This window comes from Vulpes vulpes, chromosome 11 (genome assembly GCF_048418805.1).
Source record: "Vulpes vulpes isolate BD-2025 chromosome 11, VulVul3, whole genome shotgun sequence".
Taxonomy (NCBI): domain Eukaryota; kingdom Metazoa; phylum Chordata; class Mammalia; order Carnivora; family Canidae; genus Vulpes; species Vulpes vulpes.
The window spans coordinates 20015564-20036426 of record NC_132790.1 but is presented as its reverse complement, the minus strand read 5'-3'; the positions used below and the strand labels follow the sequence as shown (position 1 = coordinate 20036426).

Sequence of the window (20863 nt, the reverse complement as noted above, 5' to 3'; positions counted from 1 at the left end):
TTATATTCCCCAAATGCATGAGACCATATACTGTTTGTCCTTCTCCAATTGACTTATTTCACTCAGCATAATACCCTCCAGTTCCATCCACGTTGAAGCAAATGGTGGGTATTTGTCATTTCTAATGGCTGAGTAATATTCCATTGTATACATAGACCATATCTTCTTTATCCATTCATTTTCGATGGACACCGAGGCTCCTTCCACAGTTTGGCTATTGTGGACATTGCTGCTAGAAACATCGGGGTGCAGGTGTCCCGGCGTTTCATTGCATCTGTATCTTTGGGGTAAATCCCCAACAGTGCAATTGCTGGGTCGTAGGGAAGGTCTATTTTTAACTCTTTGAGGAACCTCCACACAGTATTCCAGAGTGGCTGCACCAGTTGACATTCCCACCAACAGTGTAAGAGGGTTCCCCTTTCTCCACATCCTCTCCAACATTTGTGGTTTCCTGCCTTGTTAATTTTCCCCATTCTCACTGGTGTGAGGTGGTGTCTCATTGTGGTTTTGATTTGTATTTCCCTGATGGCAAGTGATGCGGAGCATTTTCTCATGTGCTTGTTGGCCATGTCTATGTCTTCCTCTGTGAGATTTCTGTTCATGTCTTTTGCCCATTTCATGATTGGATTGTTTGTTTCTTTGGGGTTGAGTTTAATAAGTTCTTTATAGATCTTGGAAACTAGCCCTTTATCTGATATGTCATTTGCAAATATCTTCTCCCATTCTGTAGGTTGTCTTTTAGTTTTGTTGAAAAGTCCACGGTCTTAAGCAGTATGTCATATATCCTCCCAGAAAGCTTTATTTCCTGCGTACACTGCTCTCTTTCTCCTGAGCATTTATTAATGTAGCACTAATGATCCATATCATCCATGCATTTACTGATCAATTAATTAACACATTTTCACTGAGAGCATTGTGCCAGTTATTAATCAATTGTCTTTTGGCTCTAACTCTCCTCTCTCTGCATGGTATTGGGGCTGAGACTTTTTGGTCTGACCTCCTATTAGATTTGATTAGTAGGGGGTGCTAGAAGGAGACTGGGCAGCAAGATAAAAGAAGGACATTTCTCTTCCCCTTTCTTCCTCTGTCAGCATTGGTCCTTTATCTTGGTGGCTGCAGGCACCTTCTGAATTAGCTTCGTCATGATTCTGAGCTGGGTGGCACCTTCCCATCAGAGTTCTGCATCTTGACTACACGGCCCTTCCTCCAAACTCAGTAGCAGCCTAGCTGTGTCTCTTAAAAAGTCCAGGTCCACGCTCTACAAGCCCTTTCTCCAGGCTCAGAGCTTCTGAGAATCCAGTTACCTTCCCTTTGTTTCTTTAGTTCTGGGACTGGCATCCATTATTGTATGTGTGCTGTCTTAGTATTCCCTTTTGGTTTTTCATTTCTTTGACATCTTAAAAAATATATATATACTCTCTATTAAATTCACTTTGTTGAAATGCCTAGTTTGGTTTCTGTTTTCCTGACTGGACCCTTACTGGTATCATGAAAGAAATTGAGCCTCAAATATGGGATTCTGATATTGATTTGGTAATGTCATTGGCTTTGAACAGTACTGAGCTCTCTGCTGATGGGATATAGGATACTAGTAATCCATGATACATAGTGACATAACGAATAATTTTTTAAATATATTTTTTATTTATTTATGAGAGACACAGAGACAGAGAGGCAGAGACTCCGGCAGAGGGAGAAGCAGGCCCCACGCAGGGAGCCCGATGCAGGACTTGATGCCGGGTCCCCAGGATCAGGCCCTGGGCCGAAGGCGGTGCTAAACAGCTGAGCCACTGGGGCTGCCCGACATAACGATTAATTAAACTACCACTTGTGGCTGAATGTGATGAACTACCTACTGATACCCAGTGGCCACCACACTTGATTGACTGGCAGGAATGGTAGTAATGGTGGCAGTGTGGGATGGGACACTTACTGACTGTCACAGAGAGCTTACACAAAGAAAATTAGAATCTTAGAACTTTAAACTATCAGCTCAGAGAAGCAGCACAAACAAAAATAATTAGGCACATAGAGAGACAAGAAGCCATAATCAAGAGAACTAAAAAGGCAGTGAATAATTATAGGATCAACATCTGCCAAAGAAGGGAACTGACTGAAGTGAGCTTAGCATTTGGTGGTGCTTTTCCCCAAACAGAGATGCATGTCGATTCCAGTATCAGCAATTGTGTGTCAGTCTTACTATCTGTTCCTAAAAGACTGAGAAGAGGAGCTGAGCTTTTTGGACAGGTGCAGACAGCCAAAGGATCAGGAGGTGGTGGTTTGGGGCACACACCCAGGAGGGACATGTTTTCTGCTTCAACCTATAATGTGGCCAGGGTCCCAACCCAGAGCCTGGGGCATTTAACTTTTAGTTCTCTGATGTGTTCATACAGATTATTTTCCTATATTATCTGCTTATTTTGCCTTTTTCTAGTTGTCCTCAAGTAAGAGTGTTACTTCCAAATTTCTAGTGCACCATCAATAAAAGTAGAACTCTGGCATTTATTGTTTAATTTTTTTATTTGTCATGTAACAGGTTTTTTTTTTCCCCCAATGGTTTGAATTTATCAAATTTTTCTTGCACTTATCCTAGAATTTTTAAAATTCTAATATATTTAAGATACAGTGTTATATGGGTTTTTGTCCTAAGTGTTGATTCATACTCAGAAAGGAATTTATTCCTTCACTTCCTTAGAGCCTTTGCTCAATTGTTACTTCTTCACCCTTTGTCCTCCCCTGGCACTGCCAATATCCTTTTCCTGTGTTTTTCTTCCTCTCTCATTTATTGCATTTATCATTTTTCTTCTTTAGTATAATGAAAGCTCTATCATGACAGAGATGTTTGTTTGTTTTGTTTAACAATGTATCCCAAGGGTGTAGAACAGTTTGGTGTAGAGACTCAATGTTTGTTGAATGAATGAATGAATGAATTATCCAGAGTAGGAACATATTTAGAGGCAGTAAATTATGAGTTCAGTATAGAACTTGCTATGTTTCATTAAGGCATAGAGTTTGAGATGTTTTGGAATTAGTTAAATACTCTCTAGCATCATTTAATACTCTGATCCAAGCCCTCTGAGAGCAAAAATTATGAAGTAGTTATTTCTATGTCCTCATCTCCACAGTACTTGGACAGAAGGGAAACATGATCAATGGTTTAACTAAACTCCATGAAGGCATTAAAAAATGGGAAGGAGTAGGAACTTTTAAAGAAAAGAAAAAAGAAAGAGAAGCATTCATTAAGAAGGTCATAGGGGAAGGAATGACTCCTTGGGAGAGCCGGGGATCAGTTAGGATAGGAGGCTATTCTATGGGAAGCTAAGCAGCCCAGTGGTTAAAAGGGGTGGCTTCAATCAGATAGATTTTGCTTTAAATCCTATATTTTTCCCTTAACTACCTTAGGCGAAGTTATAACTACTCTTTGTTTAAGAAGAAATAGTTTGGGAGAAAGAATACTTGGGAAAATCAAGTCACTTTGTCAGAAAAGAAACAAAGTTTTTATATAACTTGATTTAGTGAGTTCATTCTCAAATCTATCTAAATTCTAAATGCTCTTTTTTTTTTTTTTTGCTTGTTTTAAAGATTTTATTTATTTTTATGAGAGAGAATGAGCAAGCATGAGGTGGGGGGAGCAGGAGAAGGAGAAGCAGACTCCCGGCTGATCAGGAAGCCCAATGCGGGACTCATCCCAGGACCCTAGGATCATGATCTGAGCAGAAGGCAGATGCTTGGGATCCCTGGGTGGCTCAGCAGTTTAGCATTCAGCCCAGGGCGTGGTCCTGGAGACCCGGATTGAGTCCCACATCGGGCTCCCTGAGTGGAGCCTGCTTCTCCCTCTGCCTGTATCTCTGCCTCTCTCTCTCTCTCTCTCTCTCTCTCTCTCTCTCGTGTGTCTCTCATGAATAAATAAATCTTTAAAAAAAAAAGGCAGACACTTAACCGACTGAGCCAGGAGCCCTAAATGCTTTTTTTTTTAATAGATTTTATTTATTTATTTTGGGAGAGAGAGAGGGTACGTGAGAGAGTGTGAGCCAGGGGAGGCATAGAGGAAGAGGGAGAGAGAGAGGATCCTCAAGCAGACTCTCCGCTAAGCTGAGAGCCTGACATAGGGCTTGGTCAGACAATTCTTGAGATCATGACCTGAGCTGAAATCAAGAATTGGATTCTTAACTGACTGAGCCACCCAAGCACCTCTCTAAGTTCTCTTAAGTCATTTGCTTAATAATATATTCTAGAAAATTGAGAGAAGAGATAGAAGAGGACCATTTTATCTCTTAGACATTATAGGTGTAGGACCTGGGACATAATAGCTTTTAAAGGATTCTAAAATATATTTAATGCTTAAAAATATTATTGGTTCCAAGTTATGAAAATAAAACTGTAAAATAAAACTTATAAATGCTCTACTGAATGTGCCCAAACATAGCATTATGCTAACTAGTCTCCTGCAACTCGATACAACTATTGTATAGTTCCATATAAATGGCATTTAGTGTGGGATGTAGATGCATTGCACTGAAGTAAGAGAACTTAGTAGGATTTTGAGATGACTCTGGAGGTACTTGTCCAGTGCTCTAGGGTACAGTTTTCCTCTTAATTTGCGTGTGTCTAGTCTTCTAGTTGCCCCCTGCTTTTCCCCATTCTCAGTTACTCCAAACAGCACCCCCTAATGATCTCTCTGTGTTATTTCAGTACCTAGAGATATACATGTTTTATCATTTCTAGGATGTACTTTTTTTCACATTTTAACATCTCTGAAGTTGTGATGCATCTTACAAATTCATGAAGTATCACGTTGGCAGCATTTTAAATTTTAGTGTTTAATTTTTTTTTAAATTCTGGAGCTTACAACTAATGGAATCTTAGATTTGATGGGATGTAAAGTATCTGGATCTGGAGATATGAACTCCTTAGAACTGGCTAGGTGCCTTTTTATTTTTTTCTTCTCTATCTTTGGCTTCCATTTCTTCTTCTTCTTTTTTTTTTAAGAATTATTTATTTATTTGAGAGAGAAAGAAAGAGAGCAGGCATGCACATGAGTGAATGAGCAAGGAGAGGGGTAGAGGGAAAGGGAGAGTGAAACTCAAGTGGTCTCCACATTGAGAAAAGAGCCCATGCTGAGGCTTGATGCTGGACTCCATCTCAACCCAGAGATCAGGACCTGAGCCAAAACCAAGAATCGGGCACTTAACCGACTCTGCCACCCAGGTGCCCTTGGCTTCCATTTATTCTTAATAATATATGTTTCCTCTTTTTAGTTTGAACATCATTCTACTGTTTCCCCTCTTCCAACCTTCCTCTGCCTTCATTTCTGCTTCCATGTTTTCCATCTCCAACCTTCTTTTGTCCCTTCCTGAAGCCTGCACAAGTTCCCAGGGCTCCTGCTGATCAGAGCTCTTTTTAAAAGGCCCTATAACCTGGTCGTGGTGCCACCAAAGAAGGTGAACCCTGAGCACTACATCTTCTCTCCATTTGGGATCCTGCATATACATCCTGTGGAGGGCAGTGAGACAATAACGCTGGGTACCTGGCACCGCCACTCCGTCCTCTGGCAGCAGCTCCAGTTCATTCCATTCTTCAAATATTGCCTCTTATACAAGGCCTTGGCTCGGTAGGTGATGATGGTCTGGGATTTGGGGACCAGTGTTGCAGGGAGCAAGAGCATGTTATCACTGCCCTCTGATTTGTAGTTGGAAGAGGAGTGTGAAGTTACAGGGACTGCAGCGGTGCCGAACTTTCCTAGAGAAGCATCTGCTCTTGGCTGTGCCCCACTTTGGAGCTGGGCTTCTGCATATTAGCAGGTAAGGTCTGCAAACACAATGTCAATGAATGTTTTGAAATTATTTTTACAAAAAGTAGTAACATGGTCCTTGTAGAAATTTTGGAAAATACAAAAACACACAAAGGGACAAAATCTTTAATCTGACCACATATAAATAACCAAGACAAACATTTTGTTAGTCTTTTTTTCTAACACATATACAAATTTAGTCATACTTGACATATTGTTAAGTAACCAGTTTTTTTCTGAATAATGTATTCTAAGCATATCTTCATATAATTATGTATTCCTACATCAACTTGCCCCAGATCATACAATTATTAAGTATTGCATCTGGGGATATAACTCAGGTGTTTGAATTCAAATTCTTTGCTTTTTCCATTCTCTCTTCTCTCTTGGATTTTTTCTTTCTTTCTTTCTTTCTTTCTTTCTTTCTTTCTTTCTTTCTTTCTTTCTTTTTTGGAGTCGGGGGCGGGGTACTTAGTGATTCCTATTTTCAGTACTTTTTTCTTTTTCCTGTACTTCTTAGCCACTTCTAATTATTTTCTGTGAGAGAAGTTGTAAATTCAAACATATACAGGGCCCAAACAAAGGCTTTGGAAGAAAGGCAGTGGATTAGGTGCAAGACATTAGGGGGTGTGGGGAATGCAATCTGGAGACTACATCTAAACAGGACAATCACTACTCAGTTCCAGTTCACTGTTGCCTCTGGGAATATGGGTATAGCATGCCAGCCACCTTATCTTTTTTAGGATTTCCTGGAAATCCACATTTTGTTTTAAAGTGTCTTAATTTTACCTAATTAACTCAGATTTTTATTAAAACAGTGTGCTGGACGACTCTTAGTGGAATATATGAAAGCATGTTCAGTCTGAATTTGACCCATGGGCTACCAGTTTACAACCTTTACTCTAGGAATCCTCTAGTCTAGCCTAATTATCTTGGTATATTTAAAAGCATGATGGCTTGGAGGCTGGACAGATCTGAATTTAAATCTTGAATACTAGCAAGGGACTTTATTCTCTGAGCCTCATTTCCTGATATGAAAACTAGGGATGAAGATTTCTTCAATGCCTCTAAATAGGTACTAAATAAAATGACACCCATTATGATCATCCTCTGCTTATTGGGTGTCTTTTGGCTTGAGGTATTTTTAGAGATGTGAAGTTTTTGGGGAGGGTGGGGAGAGTAGATAACAGAGGCAGATTTTTCTCAGGGATGCTCAGTCCATGTTAGATAAGTTGGAGGTTCATCACCTTTGATCCTAAAACTCATCTGTCCATCTAGACTTTTAGGGCCCTTAGCTTCCTCTATTCTAAGGAAGAAGCCTCTGTGGTTTCTCCTTCTAAGTCAGACCTTGGGATCTATTTGACCCTCTCCTAGCAGAAAGGTCACTTAGTACAAACATTTGTACAAATCCCAGACCTTTCCCAAAGAATTTCCTAGCCAGCAACTTCCTCAGCTTGAATTCTTCCAAAGAACAATCAAGAGGAAGTTGTCACTGTAGGTCACTAGGAATATTATAATCTTTCTAAGCTTTTGCTTATTCTAAAGTGGGCTAGGCTGGAAAGAGGTCAAAGGTGTTCAAGGAAAGAGGGCTGAGGGGGGCAGCTGGGTGGCTCAGTGGTTGAGCATCTGCCTTTAGCTCAGGTTATGGTCCCAGAGTCCTGGGATCAAGGTCTGCATCAGGCTCCTTGCAGGGAGCCTGCTTCTCCCTCTGCCTATGTCTCTGCCTTTCTCTGTGTCTCCCATGAATAAATAAATAAAATCTTAAAAAAAAAAAAAAGGTAAGAGGGCTGAGATGCTGGCTCTGACCAGCTTAGCCCTTGATCCCAGGCTTCTGCAGGAGCTGCGCTCTGTACCGTGGCTTCCCCAAGAGCCCAATCGAAGCTACAAGCTGCTGGACCTGCAGCGGGCTCTAGCCAGGGAGAACCACAAGGCTCTGCGGCTGCTCCATCGCTGCCTGCACCTCTGCACATCCATCCTTCAACTGGTAAGAGGCTCCAACTTACTGTGAACCTTTTCTCCAAGGTAAGCTTGTCAGAATTTCAGCGTCGTCTTGGCTTAAGCTTCTCCTGGGATCCCATGTGTGGCCTGGATGTTGCATTTGGCTCAGAGCCATTGTCCTGTCCAACAGGACAGCGGAGTGGATGGATCAGTTATATAGATGGGCAGAGGCTTGGACTCAACCTTTTCCCTAAGGGTTGGTCATGGCCTTGAGCAGGGAGGGAGGGAACATAACAATAATTTTTCTTCAGTTGTTTGTGCCAGGGGCATTAGGGAATTTGAAAGTTGAAATCTGGATCTCTTGTGCTGCTGGGCTTATCTTTGAACCTATCTTGAACCTTTGGCAGGCCACTGTGGCTGTTAGTGGCTGTTAGAAGCATCCAGTGATGATGTCCTTCCTAATTATGCCTCCTTTGCATTTCTGGGACATGCCCCCCGCTTAGGGTTCCTGGAGGTCCTGGTGTGTGTTTGTTTTCATCACTATAGTTTGTTGTCTGCCAGGTGGGCCTGGATATTTTCACAGTTATCTGGTTGATCCCCACCTGCAGTTAGTCTAGTTCTGAGAGAAGGGGCCCACCCAGATTTTGTGAACATGGGAAATAATGGAAGGACGGCCCCCTGTAGATTGATACAGGGAGATGGCTTTTAGCCTCCAGACAATAACAGGCTGACCTGCCATTGCACTAAGGGACAGAACATGGGGGCGAACTGTTCCATGGCCTTTCTCTATCTCCTATTTCCTAAATCCCACCTTTGTTTTAATGTCACAAAACTATAATTTTTGTAATGGTCAGTAGTTTTTGTTAATTAAGGTATAATTTACATGCACTAAGGAAAACAAATTTTAAGTGTTCAGTTTATTGAAATATTTGTATATATATATATATATATATCCATGTAACCACCACCCAGATCAAGATATAGAATATTTGGGGATCCCTGGGTGGCGCAGCAGTTTAGCGCCTGCCTTTGGCCCAGGGCGCGATCCTGGAGACCTGGGATCGAATCCCACGTCGGGCTCCTGGTGCATGGAGCCTGCTTCTCCCTCTGCCTATATCTCTGCCTCTCTCTCTCTCTCTCTGTGACTATCATAAATAAATAAAAATTAAAAAAAAAGATATAGAATATTTCCAGCACCTCAGCAAGTTCCCTGGTACTTCTCCTGTCAATAACCCCACAAAGGTAACCACTACTCTCATCCCTGTCACCATAGATTCATTTAGTCTGATTTTGAGTTACATATAAATGAAATCATCATGTCTGGCTTTTTTTTTCCCACTCAAAATTTTGTTAGTGGGATTTATCCATAATCTTCTAGGTAACAGTGGTTCACTTTTTTGTATGCTATGTAATATTTCCCTCTATGAATGTACCACCATTTATTCTTCTATTGATGGACATTGGAGTTTGTTCCAGTTTTTGCCATCATGGGTAATGCTGATAAGAACATTCTTGGACATGTCTTGATGGACATAAGCATCCATTAGTTTGGAGTATGTATTCCAGGAGTAAAATTTCTGGAATAATATGTATGTTTTGCAGTACCAGACAGTTTTCTAGAATGGTTTTACCAGGTTTATATTCTCCAATGTAGGAGATTTCCAGTTGCCCTATGTTCTCATAAACACTTGGTATTGCCAGGGGTTTTGATTTTAGCCATACTGGCATACAGTGGTATCTCACAGTAGTTTTAATTCGTATTTCTATGATCACCAAGGTTGTTAAGCGTCTTTTCATGTATATTGGTTGTTTTGGTACCCACTTCTGTGAAGTGTCTTAATTCTCTTGCTCATTTTTAATTGGGTTATCTTTTTTTCCTATTAATATGTAGGAGTTCTTAATATATTCTAGATGAGTCCCATATCAAATATATGTATTATAGATATTTTCTCCCAGTCTGTGGCTTGCCCTTTTCCTATTTTAATGTTATCTTTTGATTAACAGTTCTTAATTTATTTGAAGTTCATTTTATCAATCTTCTCTGAGTGGTGCTTTTGAGTCCTGGTTAAAGAATCTTTGCCCACACCCAAAGTCATGTAAATATTTTCCTGTTTTCTTCTAAAACTTTTATTATCTTTTCTTTCACATTAGGTTTTTGGTACATTTCAAATTAATTTTTATGTATGGTGTGAGGTAAGAATCAAGTTTTATTTTTCCCATTTATTGAAAAAACTATCCTTGACTCACTTAATTACAATAGTGTCTTCTTAAATAAAAGACTATATGTGTGGATCTGTTTCTAGACTCTTTTCTGTCCCATTAATCTATTTATCTGTCTTTTTAAAAAATTATCTTAATTTAAATTCAATTTAGTTAACATACAATTATTAATAATTTCAGGGGTAAAATTTAGTGATTCATCAGTTGCGTATAGCACCCAGTGCTCATTACATCACATGCCCTCCCTAATGTCCATCACCCAGTTACCCCATCCCCGCCACCCATCTCTCCTCCAGCAACTCTGTTTATTTCCTAGAGTTAAGAGACTCTTATGGTTTGCCTCCCTCTCTCTTTTCATCTTATTTCATTTTCCTTCCCTTCTCCTATGATCTCTTTTTGTTTCTTAAATTCCACATGATTGGAATCATATGATACTTGTCTTTCTCTGACTTATTTCGCTTAGCATAATTCCCTCTAGTTCCATCCACATTGTTGCAGATGTCTTTTTGTCAGTGTCACATCATCTTAATTATTGTAGCTTTATGGTATGTCTTGATATCTGGTATTATAAGTCCTATTACTTTTTATTATACAAGATTTTCCTGGCTATGCTAGGTTCTTTAAATTTCCATATAAAGTTTAGAATTGGCTTATTAATTTCCACAAAATAATTTTGCTGGGATTTTTTTATTGCCTTGCTTTTTTTTTTTTTTTAAGATTTTATTTATTTATTTGACAGGACACACACACACAAGCAGAGGGAGTGGTGGGCAGAGGGAGAAGCAGGCTCGCTGATGAACAGGAAGCCCGAATGGGGCTCTATCCTGGGACCCTGGGATCATGACTTGAGCTGAAGGCAGCCGCTTCACCCCCTGAGCCACCTTGGTGCCCCTATTACTTTGCTTTAAATTTGTAGGTCAATTTGAAGGAGAATTGATATCTTAATAATATTTTGATTTCCAAGTCATAAACATTGATTTCTTCATTTATTTTGATTTCTTTAATTTCTTCTACTAAGGTTTTATAGGTTTCCTGTAGAGGTCTTGAACATATCTCATTAAATTTATTACTAGATATTTGATATTTTTTGTTGCTATTATAAATGTTTTAAAATATTATTGTTTCTGGGGATCCCTGGGTGGCGCAGCGGTTTGGCGCCTGCCTTTGGCCCGGGGCGCGATCCTGGAGACCCGGGATCGAATCCCACGTCGGGCTCCCGGTGCATGGAGCCTGCTTCTCCCTCTGCCTATGTCTCTGCTTCTCTCTCTCTCACTGTGTGCCTATCATAAAAAAAAAAAAAAAAAATATATATATATATATATATATATTATTGTTTCTGGGATCTCTGGGTGGCTCAGTGGTTTGGTGCCTGCCTTTGGCCCAGGGCGCGATCCTGGAGTCCCGGGATCAAGTCCCACGACGCGCTCCCGGCATGGAGCCTGCTTCTCCCTCCTCCTATGTTTCTCCTTTCTCTCTCTCTATGTCTATCATAAATAAATAAATAAATCTTTAAAAAAATATATTATTGTTTCTAATAGTTGCTACACCATACACAAAAATTGATTCATGATGGATAAAAGACATAAGCGTGAAAAGAAAATCCAGAAAGCCTTCAGCGATCCCTGGGTGGCTCAGCAGTTTGGCGCCTGCCTTCGGCCCGGGGCGTGATCCCGGAGTTCCAGGATCGAGTCCCACATCGGGCTCCCTGCATGGAGCCTGCTTCTCCCTCTGCCTGTGTCTCTGCCTCTCTCTCTCTCTCTCTCTCAATCTCATTCTCTCTCTCTGTCTCTCATAAATAGATAAATAAAATCTTAAAAAAAAAAAGCCTTAAGAAGGCAATGTAACATTTTTATTATCTCAGGGTTTCTTAAACAAAATATAAAAATATAAACCATAAAAGAGTCAAGATATTTATCTATATTAAAATTAACTTTTTAAAAAGCACCATCGAAAGAATGAAAAGACAAGCAAAGGTAGAATGTAGAGCCACTTCCTATGCTGCTGTGTGGAATGGAGTGGAACTTGTCCCTGTTGGCAGTCACCCCAGAAAGGGGGGGTGATATAGGGGAAGGGAGGATGGGTCATCATCCCAACTGGTAACTGAATTGTTACAGAACCAGGCTTGTACTCTGTGCTCAATAAAAGCATGCTGCTGCCCATTAAATTGTAGCATTACTAAATAACTAAAATAGATTTGAAACATTAAATAAATAATGATATAAAATGTGAGCATTTGGTGGATAACCTTTATCAATTTTTAAGGATGTTTCCATCAATTTTTTGTGTGCTAAGAGGTTTTATCATGAATAGATCTTGAAATTTGTCCAGTGATTATTTTTCTGCTTCTATTTAAATGATGAGAATTTTTCTCCTTTAGTCTAATACAGTGAACTGTCAGTGTTAGATAACCTCTGTATTATTGGGATAAACCCATTTTCTTTCTCTTCTATATAACTTTTTATTTCGATGTAAATTCAAATATATTAGGAGAGTTGCAAGGATAGTATAATAAACTCTCATCTACTTTTTACCCAGATAGTTTGTCTCATTTATCATTTATGCTTTTTCTTTCTCTATGAATGAATACATTGTTTTCCTGAACCATTTGAGAGTTTTAGGTTGGAGATACTGAGTTCCTCTACCCTTAAATATGCCAGTGTGTTTCTCTGAAGAGCAAGGACATTTTTTTTTTCCCATAACTCTAGTCTAATGCTCAAAAAATAGGAAATTTCACTTTGATACAATTTTGTTATCTAACCCACAGTCCTTGTTAAAAATCTGCAAATTATTCCAAGAATGTCCTTTATTACTTTTTTTTTCTTGCTTCAGGATTCAGAATCATTGCATTTAGTGGTCATTCCTCCTTAGCCTGTTTCATGCGTTACAATTTCTCTGCCTGCTTTTTGGTTCCTTGTCTCTTAGTGGGACAGCTCTTCAATAGGGTCTTCATTCCAAAGCTGCTTCTCTCACCACATCAGACCAAGAAAAGCCTTAGCCTTTTTCTGGGCAATTTCCCCTTTTCTGTTTTGCTTCCCTCTCTCCCTTAGATGTTTGTTTCCTGAAGATCATTCCTCCAATAAACCACATTTTCCTAAATTCCTGATCTGGGGAACCTAGTCTAAGAAAATTATATTAGATCAAGTTCGTTCATCCTTTTATGCAAATATTCTACAGCCACAATTACTTTTCTTATCTACTTTATCTTTCAGTTTCAGAGAAATACATGTTAAAATGCCCTCCTGTGACTATAGATTTGTTAATTTCTCCTTGATATTCTTTCGCTTTGCAACATGTATTTCAAAATCATGTTATTGTGCATGCAAGTTCATAAAGATATTTTTTGGTGACTTTATTGTTATGAAAAGGTCTTCATTCTTGTTACTTCTTTTCTAGTAGAGTTCTCTTTTGTTTGATGTTAGCAGTATCAAGTTTTTGCTACATCTCTTTGTTTCAACCTTTGTTATTTTATGTGGATCTTTTAAGAATAGTTGGAAAACATTTAGTCTGAGAGTCTGTCTTGCAATAGGTTTATCTCATTTATTATGATTACTGATAGGCTTGACTTATTTTTCCCATCTTTTTTTTAAAGATTTTATTTATTTATTCATGAGAGACACACAGAGAGAGACAGAGACACAGGCAGAGGGAGAAGCAGGCTCCATGAAGAGAGCCTGATGTGGGACTCCATTCTGGGCCTCCAGGATCAGGCCTTTGGTTGGAGGTGGCGCTAAACTGCTGAGCTACCCGGGCTGCCCTATTTTTCCTCATCTTATTTTGGTGTTTTCTACTTTCTATGATTTCTGGTTAATTCTTCCTTATGTTTCTTGTTGTTTGTTGGATTGCTTATGTTTTTGTTGTCATCTAATTGTTTCAGTGTTAGATGTTTCATTTCTCTCATGGTCACCCAGGAACCCCTCAATGCCTGTTGATTCTCCTTAGTTTTAGAATCTTGACTTTGTTTCTTTTTGTAGACTGGTAGCTGGAGGAAGCCATGTAACTCAGTTCTGGGCAATGAAACATAAGTGAAAGTCACCGTGAAAACTTTTAAAAAGAGGCAGATATCTAATTGGAATGTCTTTTTGGGCATTTACTTTTGTCTTATTGCCTGACACTTGGATGAAATTTCTGATGTTAGAGAAGCTATGAAACTATCACACCACAAAAGGACAAAAGTCATATTTAAAAAGATGGAGGAGAAGGACCATAAAAAGAGCTTTGTTCTGATTGATACTGTTGGGCCAATATGCCATCCACAGATTTCTTATTGCATTAAATAAATCAATAAATCTTTTACTTGCTTAAACTATATTGCATACGTAAGATATTTAAACTAATGCATATGTACGATGTTAAAACACCTGCCCAACAGGTGTAGCTGTTCCACTTACATTTTTTTTAAAGATCTTATTTATTTACTCATGAAACAGACACAGAGAGAGGCAGAAACATAGGCAGAGAAGCAGGCTCCCTGTGGGGATCCTGATGTGGGACTAGATCCCAGAACCCCGGGGATCATGACCTGAGCCAAAGGCAGATGCTCAACCCCTGAGTAACCCAGGTGCCCTTGCTCCACTTACATTTTCATAACAATGTTTTTTTCATCTCTTTTTCTAAAAACTCTTCATTGTAAACCCCCACTATGACCAACATACCTGATCTCTTTTTACCTACTCTGTGTTTTTTTTCCCTATAGCCCTTATCATCTTTTTACATACAATATACATTACTTATTTATTAAGTTTATTGTATTTCTCCCACCCCACCCACGCCTCCAAAAGTATAGGGATTTTATTTGTTTCATTCACTGCCCTACCTCTAGTGCTCATTACAAGTTATGCCATATAGTAGGAGCTCAGTGAGTGCTTTGAGTGAATGAATGTCAAGTGTAGATTTGCGTCTATGTCTTTCTCCCAAGCAAAATAAGAACCTTACCACTCTTCTGGCTTCCTTTCTCACCTCTCTTCCTTTCCTCAGCCTCCACCTCTCCTAGTATGCTTATGTTAAGATTTCCTAGACTTTAATTCTGAATTGTTGTGAACATTCTTGTTTCTCAGCCTACTCATTTAGACTTGACAATATGTTTTACAAATGTCTTTGCTCATCAAAGCTTCTTGTACTTCTGGTATTCATTTTCCTTTCTCAGAAATACACTGTTGATGGTTTGTTTTATTTTTTATTTTTTTGTTTTTTTACAGAGAGAATCTGTGTATGCTAAATTTTTGGAGTCTTTGTATATCTTAAAATGTCTTTATTCATCTCCAAAGCTTCTATAATATACTGTGGCTAGATACAGAATTCCAGGTTTAAAACATTTCCTCAGAACTTTGAAGATATTGCCCCTTTGTGGTGAGGTTTTAAAAATGTATACTGATTATATCCTGGTGTAGTAATTATTGTTGTTGTTTGTATGGTTTTATCCTAACTGGCACTCATAAGCCCTTTCAGTGTGAGTGATACATTCTTTTTATAAACAGTTGCTGTGGAACTACTTGTACCAGACACTGTATTAAGCAAAGAGAAATGAAATAACATGTGCCAGAGGTCTCTTCCTCAGAGAATTTACAGTGTAGTGGAAGAGTCACATGAGTAAGCGGATAGTGGTGATGCACTGGACTAAGGGCTATGAAGTGGGAAGCACTGAGTATGGAGGGTATTTCTAGAGCATGGAAGCAAGTCAGAGGGCATGTTTGTGTATGATGTATAGTGTAGTCCTCAAGTGCCTTATGTCTGGATTTCAGAAGACTGGGATTTGAACTCAGAGTGAGTAGAATATAATCCACGTGCCCCAGTTCTAATCACAGGCTCTACCAAACATCAGAAAGGACAGGAGAGCATCAGGGACAGTAGGTCCATCTGGCCAACCATATCTTCCTGGTGTCTCCCCTCTGTTGTTATTGTTGTTGTTGTTCTTCTTCTTCTTCTTCTTTTTAAGATTTTATTTATTTATTCATGAGAGACACAGAGAGAGAGAGGCAGAGACACAGGCAAAGGGAGACGCAAGCTCCTTGTGGGGAGCTCAGTATGGGACTCGATCTCAGGACCCTGGGTTCACGACCTGAGCCAAAGGCAGATGCTCAACCCCTGAGCCGCCCAGGTACCCTCCTCTCTGTTCTTCAATAGGACAAGTCCAGAGAGGTGGCAACTCTCAGCAGCCCATGTAGGCTCAGAAGCCTCCCAGATGTGAGAAGGACCCACAAAGAGGCTCTTAGACTTTTATCCCACATTCCCCACCCCTGATAGAAAGTGTCAGTACCGAGACAGCTTCCACTGTCACATAAGGAGTATTATGCTAGTCAGCAGGCCATGCCTCCCAGGCCTAGTGATTGGAATCCATGTCCTAGAATTATTGCTGGGCCTTACTTAGCCAATCCTTCTCTTTCTCTGTGTGATTTCTGCATTGTGAACCTCTCCATTGACACACACATAAATTTTCTATTTGAGTCCTACCCTGGGGGCTTTTGGTACACAGACCTGGCTTATCAAATTAGCAGTGTAGCCTCTCAATGTGTGTTCTCCATTTTACATCTTCTCTGGGCACTAAAAGATTTCAGGGGCTAAGCTAAAAAGCATCCCTCCATGTGTATATCTAGGTACTAGTTTTCAGGCTCTGAGACCTGAGAGTTTTACACAGGCCAGTGGGTGGCCAGTTTGTTCTCCATCCCCCTTCAGTTAGTTGTCCATTCTCTGTTCCGACAGGTTCACGAGGATACGTATCACATGCAACAGGGCCTACAGGAGCGAGTGAAAAACTGCAAGAGGATCAGGACAGACCAGTGCTCTGTATACCTTCAGAGGGTACAGTGCCAGCAGCTGGAGCAGAAGCTGAAGCAGGCAGAGTCCTGGTTTCTGCGGCTAGGACATTTGGCCCGCCTAGTAGACTACATGATTTGCCAGAGCCTTGTGTCTATCATAGAGGAGGAGATAACCTCCTTTGTGGCCAAAATCCTACAAGTGAGGTGGTGGGTGGCATGTGTGGAGGTGGGCAGGCAGTCAAGGCCAGGTGGCCGGCAGCAGATACTGACATGTAGCCCCACGACCTCTCCTGACCCTTCTTTATAGGCCCCAAGGCAGAAACCCTTTCTCTCAGCCCGACTGGTCTTTGACAATTGTGGCCAGCTGTCCCATGAGCCATGTATTGAAAATATGATCCAGATTCTAACTGGGGGCCTGCAATCTGTCAAGGCCTCTGTCCTGAAGGTATTCTGGATTGGGCAGGGGGCTGGCTGTAGGAATTCCCAGTTCCTCTCTGTGTAATTAGACATTCTCAATCTGGTCTGAACCCTCACTCGTTTCCATTTCTGCCTCCTCTACATACCTTGGCATGAAGGTAATGCAGTCTACAGACCTGAAGACCCCCTGGGACTCCTTGTATTCTGAAGGTATTTAAGTAAGGAGACTTAGGCAGGGGGGTAAGAAGAGTAGAAGGAGGGGGAAGGGCATGTGCAGAGTGCCAATGGCATGGGCCATCAAGTCAAGCCTTGGGTGTAGATGGAACAGCTGTAACCTGGGTAGTACACACAGGTATTGGGGGCGGGGGTTAGAAGTGCGGGTATGTGTCTTTGCTCACTCATGCATGTGCCTGTGTGTATGTGTATGCATGCAACTGAGTGGAATGAGAGGTGTATGAAAGAATGTGAGTGAGTGCATTGTCCTTCCTCTGGTTCATCCAGACTCTGTGAGGCTTTTCTCTAATGTAATGGCATTTTGTTTCCAGTTAAATTTGATTTCTAAGTTAATTTTGTACTGGGTTGAAGAACTCTGCTCATTTGATATTTGCTTTATTTCATACAACTCTTTTTCATTTCATATAGGATAATCCATTAATATTATTGAGCCATTATGGTTACCAGTTATTACTGGTTATCAGTCCTCAAACTTGTTAACCATCAGGAGGGAAATACATCTTCACATTTCCTTTATTTGGAATACTAACCCAGTTATAAACAAAATCATTACATGCATTCAGTCACATCTGACATATAGGTGCTCCCCCCGCCCCTTGATTCAACTAGCATTTTCATTAAGATGATTAAAAGACATGAAGTCAATTTTAGGAAATAGATGACAAGGGAGAAAAAGGTTCATTGAAAGGAGCCCATGTCTTTTACAGAATACACCAGTTGGGGCACATTATTTTCTCACATGAATCTATGTAAATTAATACAGACTACTGATATTTGTTTTACATGGTACAATGGAAAGAGAAAGGGCTCTGGAACCAAACACATTAGTTTGCTAACCTGTAAAATGGGAATAACAAAGTCACTTAACTTGCAGGATTAAAAGAGGTAAATTGTCTAGTACAGTGCTCAGCACATAGTGATACATGCGACAGATAGTAACTTTTTATTGTTACTAGTATTAAAGACTGAGACGAATGAGATATTTCACATTATTCTCTCATTTTATACTAATTTATATCTTGGTATGCTGTAGTATTTTCTTTTGATCGGCAAAATCAACAAAAACCTTAAAACTTTTATTCTAAATTCTAATGAAAGTAAAAAATGTTTACCTGCAGTGTCTTGGGTGGTCCCTTCTACTTTTAAAAGAGCACCATGACTGATGTATTTGAGATAAAATGTCCTGATGCTTGTAATCTTATTTTCAAATGTTTTAGGGGATAGAGAGAAGGAAAAACAAAGTAATGTGGCAAAATGCCAATAATTATTGAATCAAAGTGGATGGATAAAGGGGTTTGTAATACTTTTAAACTTTTCTACATATTTGAGTTTTTCAATATCAAAATTTGAAGGGAAAAAAAGATTAGCACAGAAAATCAGAGTAATGGTTCATGGAAGAACCAGAACCAAAGTTCTGATTTAATGTTTTTCATAAGTTTTTTTTTTAATGAAAACGGTGTAGTATTTAAAAGCATTATCTATTAATGTATTAAAAGCAAATATCTAGCAGTTAAAACACAACTAATAGTTTTTACGAAATGTACATCTATCTGAGAAATCCTATATGAGGCAAAATTTGTATGGCATTGTAACCAAATTACAAAACAATTTCAGTGCCTTTATATATACACAAAAATATGAGAAATCAGCCCCTTACAGTAGAAACTTACACACTGACTAGATTTTGGTCCCTAGAAGAAGACCCAATCTATTACTAACAAAACAGTTGCAGCATATTCTGCAGTCTTAGGCTGCATTCTCCAACATTTTCCAGAGAACGGTCTTAGTACTAGAACATTTTGTACCCAAAAAGAGATGATCAGTATTGTTACCTGATGGCCTTACAATCTTATCAGGAATTTTCTGCAGTTTAAAACTGGGAAATCACAATCAGATAATGATTTTTCTCATCTGGCAGGCGTCAAGTTCAGGAATTTAAAGGTCTTACATTAACTTGATCAGTGTATCTTTTTGATATTTGTGTTACATTGAGAAGGAACAAAGGATTGCCCCATAAACTCTTTTGTGTATATTTTGGTTGAGATGGTGTTGAAGTTAGCTGAGAGATATAATGCAGAGAAGGAAACTGTCATTACTATTTTTTTTTTTTTTTTTTGCCAGGGGGGCTGCATGTGGCAGGGAGGGTGTATTGGCAGTGTGAGGTATGAACAGTATGACCAGCAAGAGGAAGAATAGAGGTAAGCAGTATAACAGTGAGTGGATTCATAGATGAAGGAGAAGAAAGACTTTTTCTTGCCGCCCTGTGAATAAGAAATTCTCAAGAGATGAAAAGTTGTATAAATATGTCTGACAAGAAACTTTGCTACTCTAGGTAAAATGTCTGAGCAACCCATTCAAGGAAACCTACAGTAAAGGTCTATATTATTTGGTTTTTCACAGTTAGGTCAGTACTTAAAAATGCAGCTCCAGGGACGCCTGGGTGGCTCAGTTGTTTAGCGCCTGCCTTCAGCCCAGGACGTTATCCTGGAGACCCGGGATCGAGTCCTGCATTGGGCTCCCTGCATGGAGCCTGCTTCTCCCTCTGCCTGTGTCTCTGCCTCTCTCTCCCTCTCTCTTTTTCTCTCTCTCTCTGTTTCTCATGAATAAATAGATAAATAAATCTTTTACAAAATGCAGCTCCAGTTGACTTTTATGTTTCTTTGATTTAGTTGATACCAAACTTCTTATCATAAGAAAGCTTTACTTTACTCTTACGTTGGCTATGAAGTTAATTAACGATTTCTGTTTTGCTTTGTTGGGATATTAAAGTCACCAAGTTGCATTAAAAATATACCATGTTAAAAAATACATATACCAGGTTTTCTTTCCATTGCTCAGAATCACACGTAAATCGACTGTACTGCATCATATTGCTTGAGTGTTCCTCTAGGTCTTGGCGCCTTGAATCACAGTTCTTCAACCTCATCCTGTGTTTAGGAACTCACAAACCAGAAAGTTACCAAATTCAAAGGCAGCAAAGATGTAGCAGCACCACGCTTCACTGAAATGGAAACTAGAAAGTCAGGAGCCTTGCTTCTCAAATTGCTGCCTATCCTTTTATCTCTACTTCTCTCTCTGTTGCTTCCCAGTTTCCCTAATTCACCACTAAAACTAGCTGTCTCTGTTTCCTTTGATCTTTCTGCTCCCTTATAGCTTGCTTCCAAATGACTTTCTATGGTACCAACTCCATCCTTGACTCTATGTGATCTTTTAGCTAAGTTTTCCTATATATGTGACTGACTTATTTCAAATTTTCGAGATGAGGAGTGTGATTGATTCAGCCTGTCCTCTAGAGAGAACTACATATCCATAAGCTCTGGCAAGGGGAATGGGTGATGGTACAGATTAATTGGTTTTAGCCATAGGTAAAAGCAGATCCTCTTAGAAGGTCATGTGTGGTGGAGGAGGCTCCAATCTTCAGTTATGCTTGTATTGGCTATAAACATTATGTAAGCCTAAGTGTGCAAGTTGGCTTTGGATAACATTTCTAACTCAGAACTAGCAAGCAAAA

The 20863-nt window shown here is 39.7% G+C and overlaps 1 protein-coding gene across 1 annotated transcript in view; it reads left to right on the top strand.

Annotated features, from left to right (window-relative positions):
• DNHD1 (dynein heavy chain domain 1) overlaps window positions 1-20863 on the top strand; it is a 79369-nt gene that overhangs the window by 6348 nt on the left and 52158 nt on the right. Inside the window, 6 exon segments of the mRNA XM_072725312.1 lie at window positions 5408-5611; window positions 5691-5801; window positions 7619-7775; window positions 16646-16900; window positions 17009-17146; window positions 17277-17328. Of these exon segments, the coding sequence (XP_072581413.1) occupies window positions 5408-5611; window positions 5691-5801; window positions 7619-7775; window positions 16646-16900; window positions 17009-17146; window positions 17277-17328 (917 nt within the window).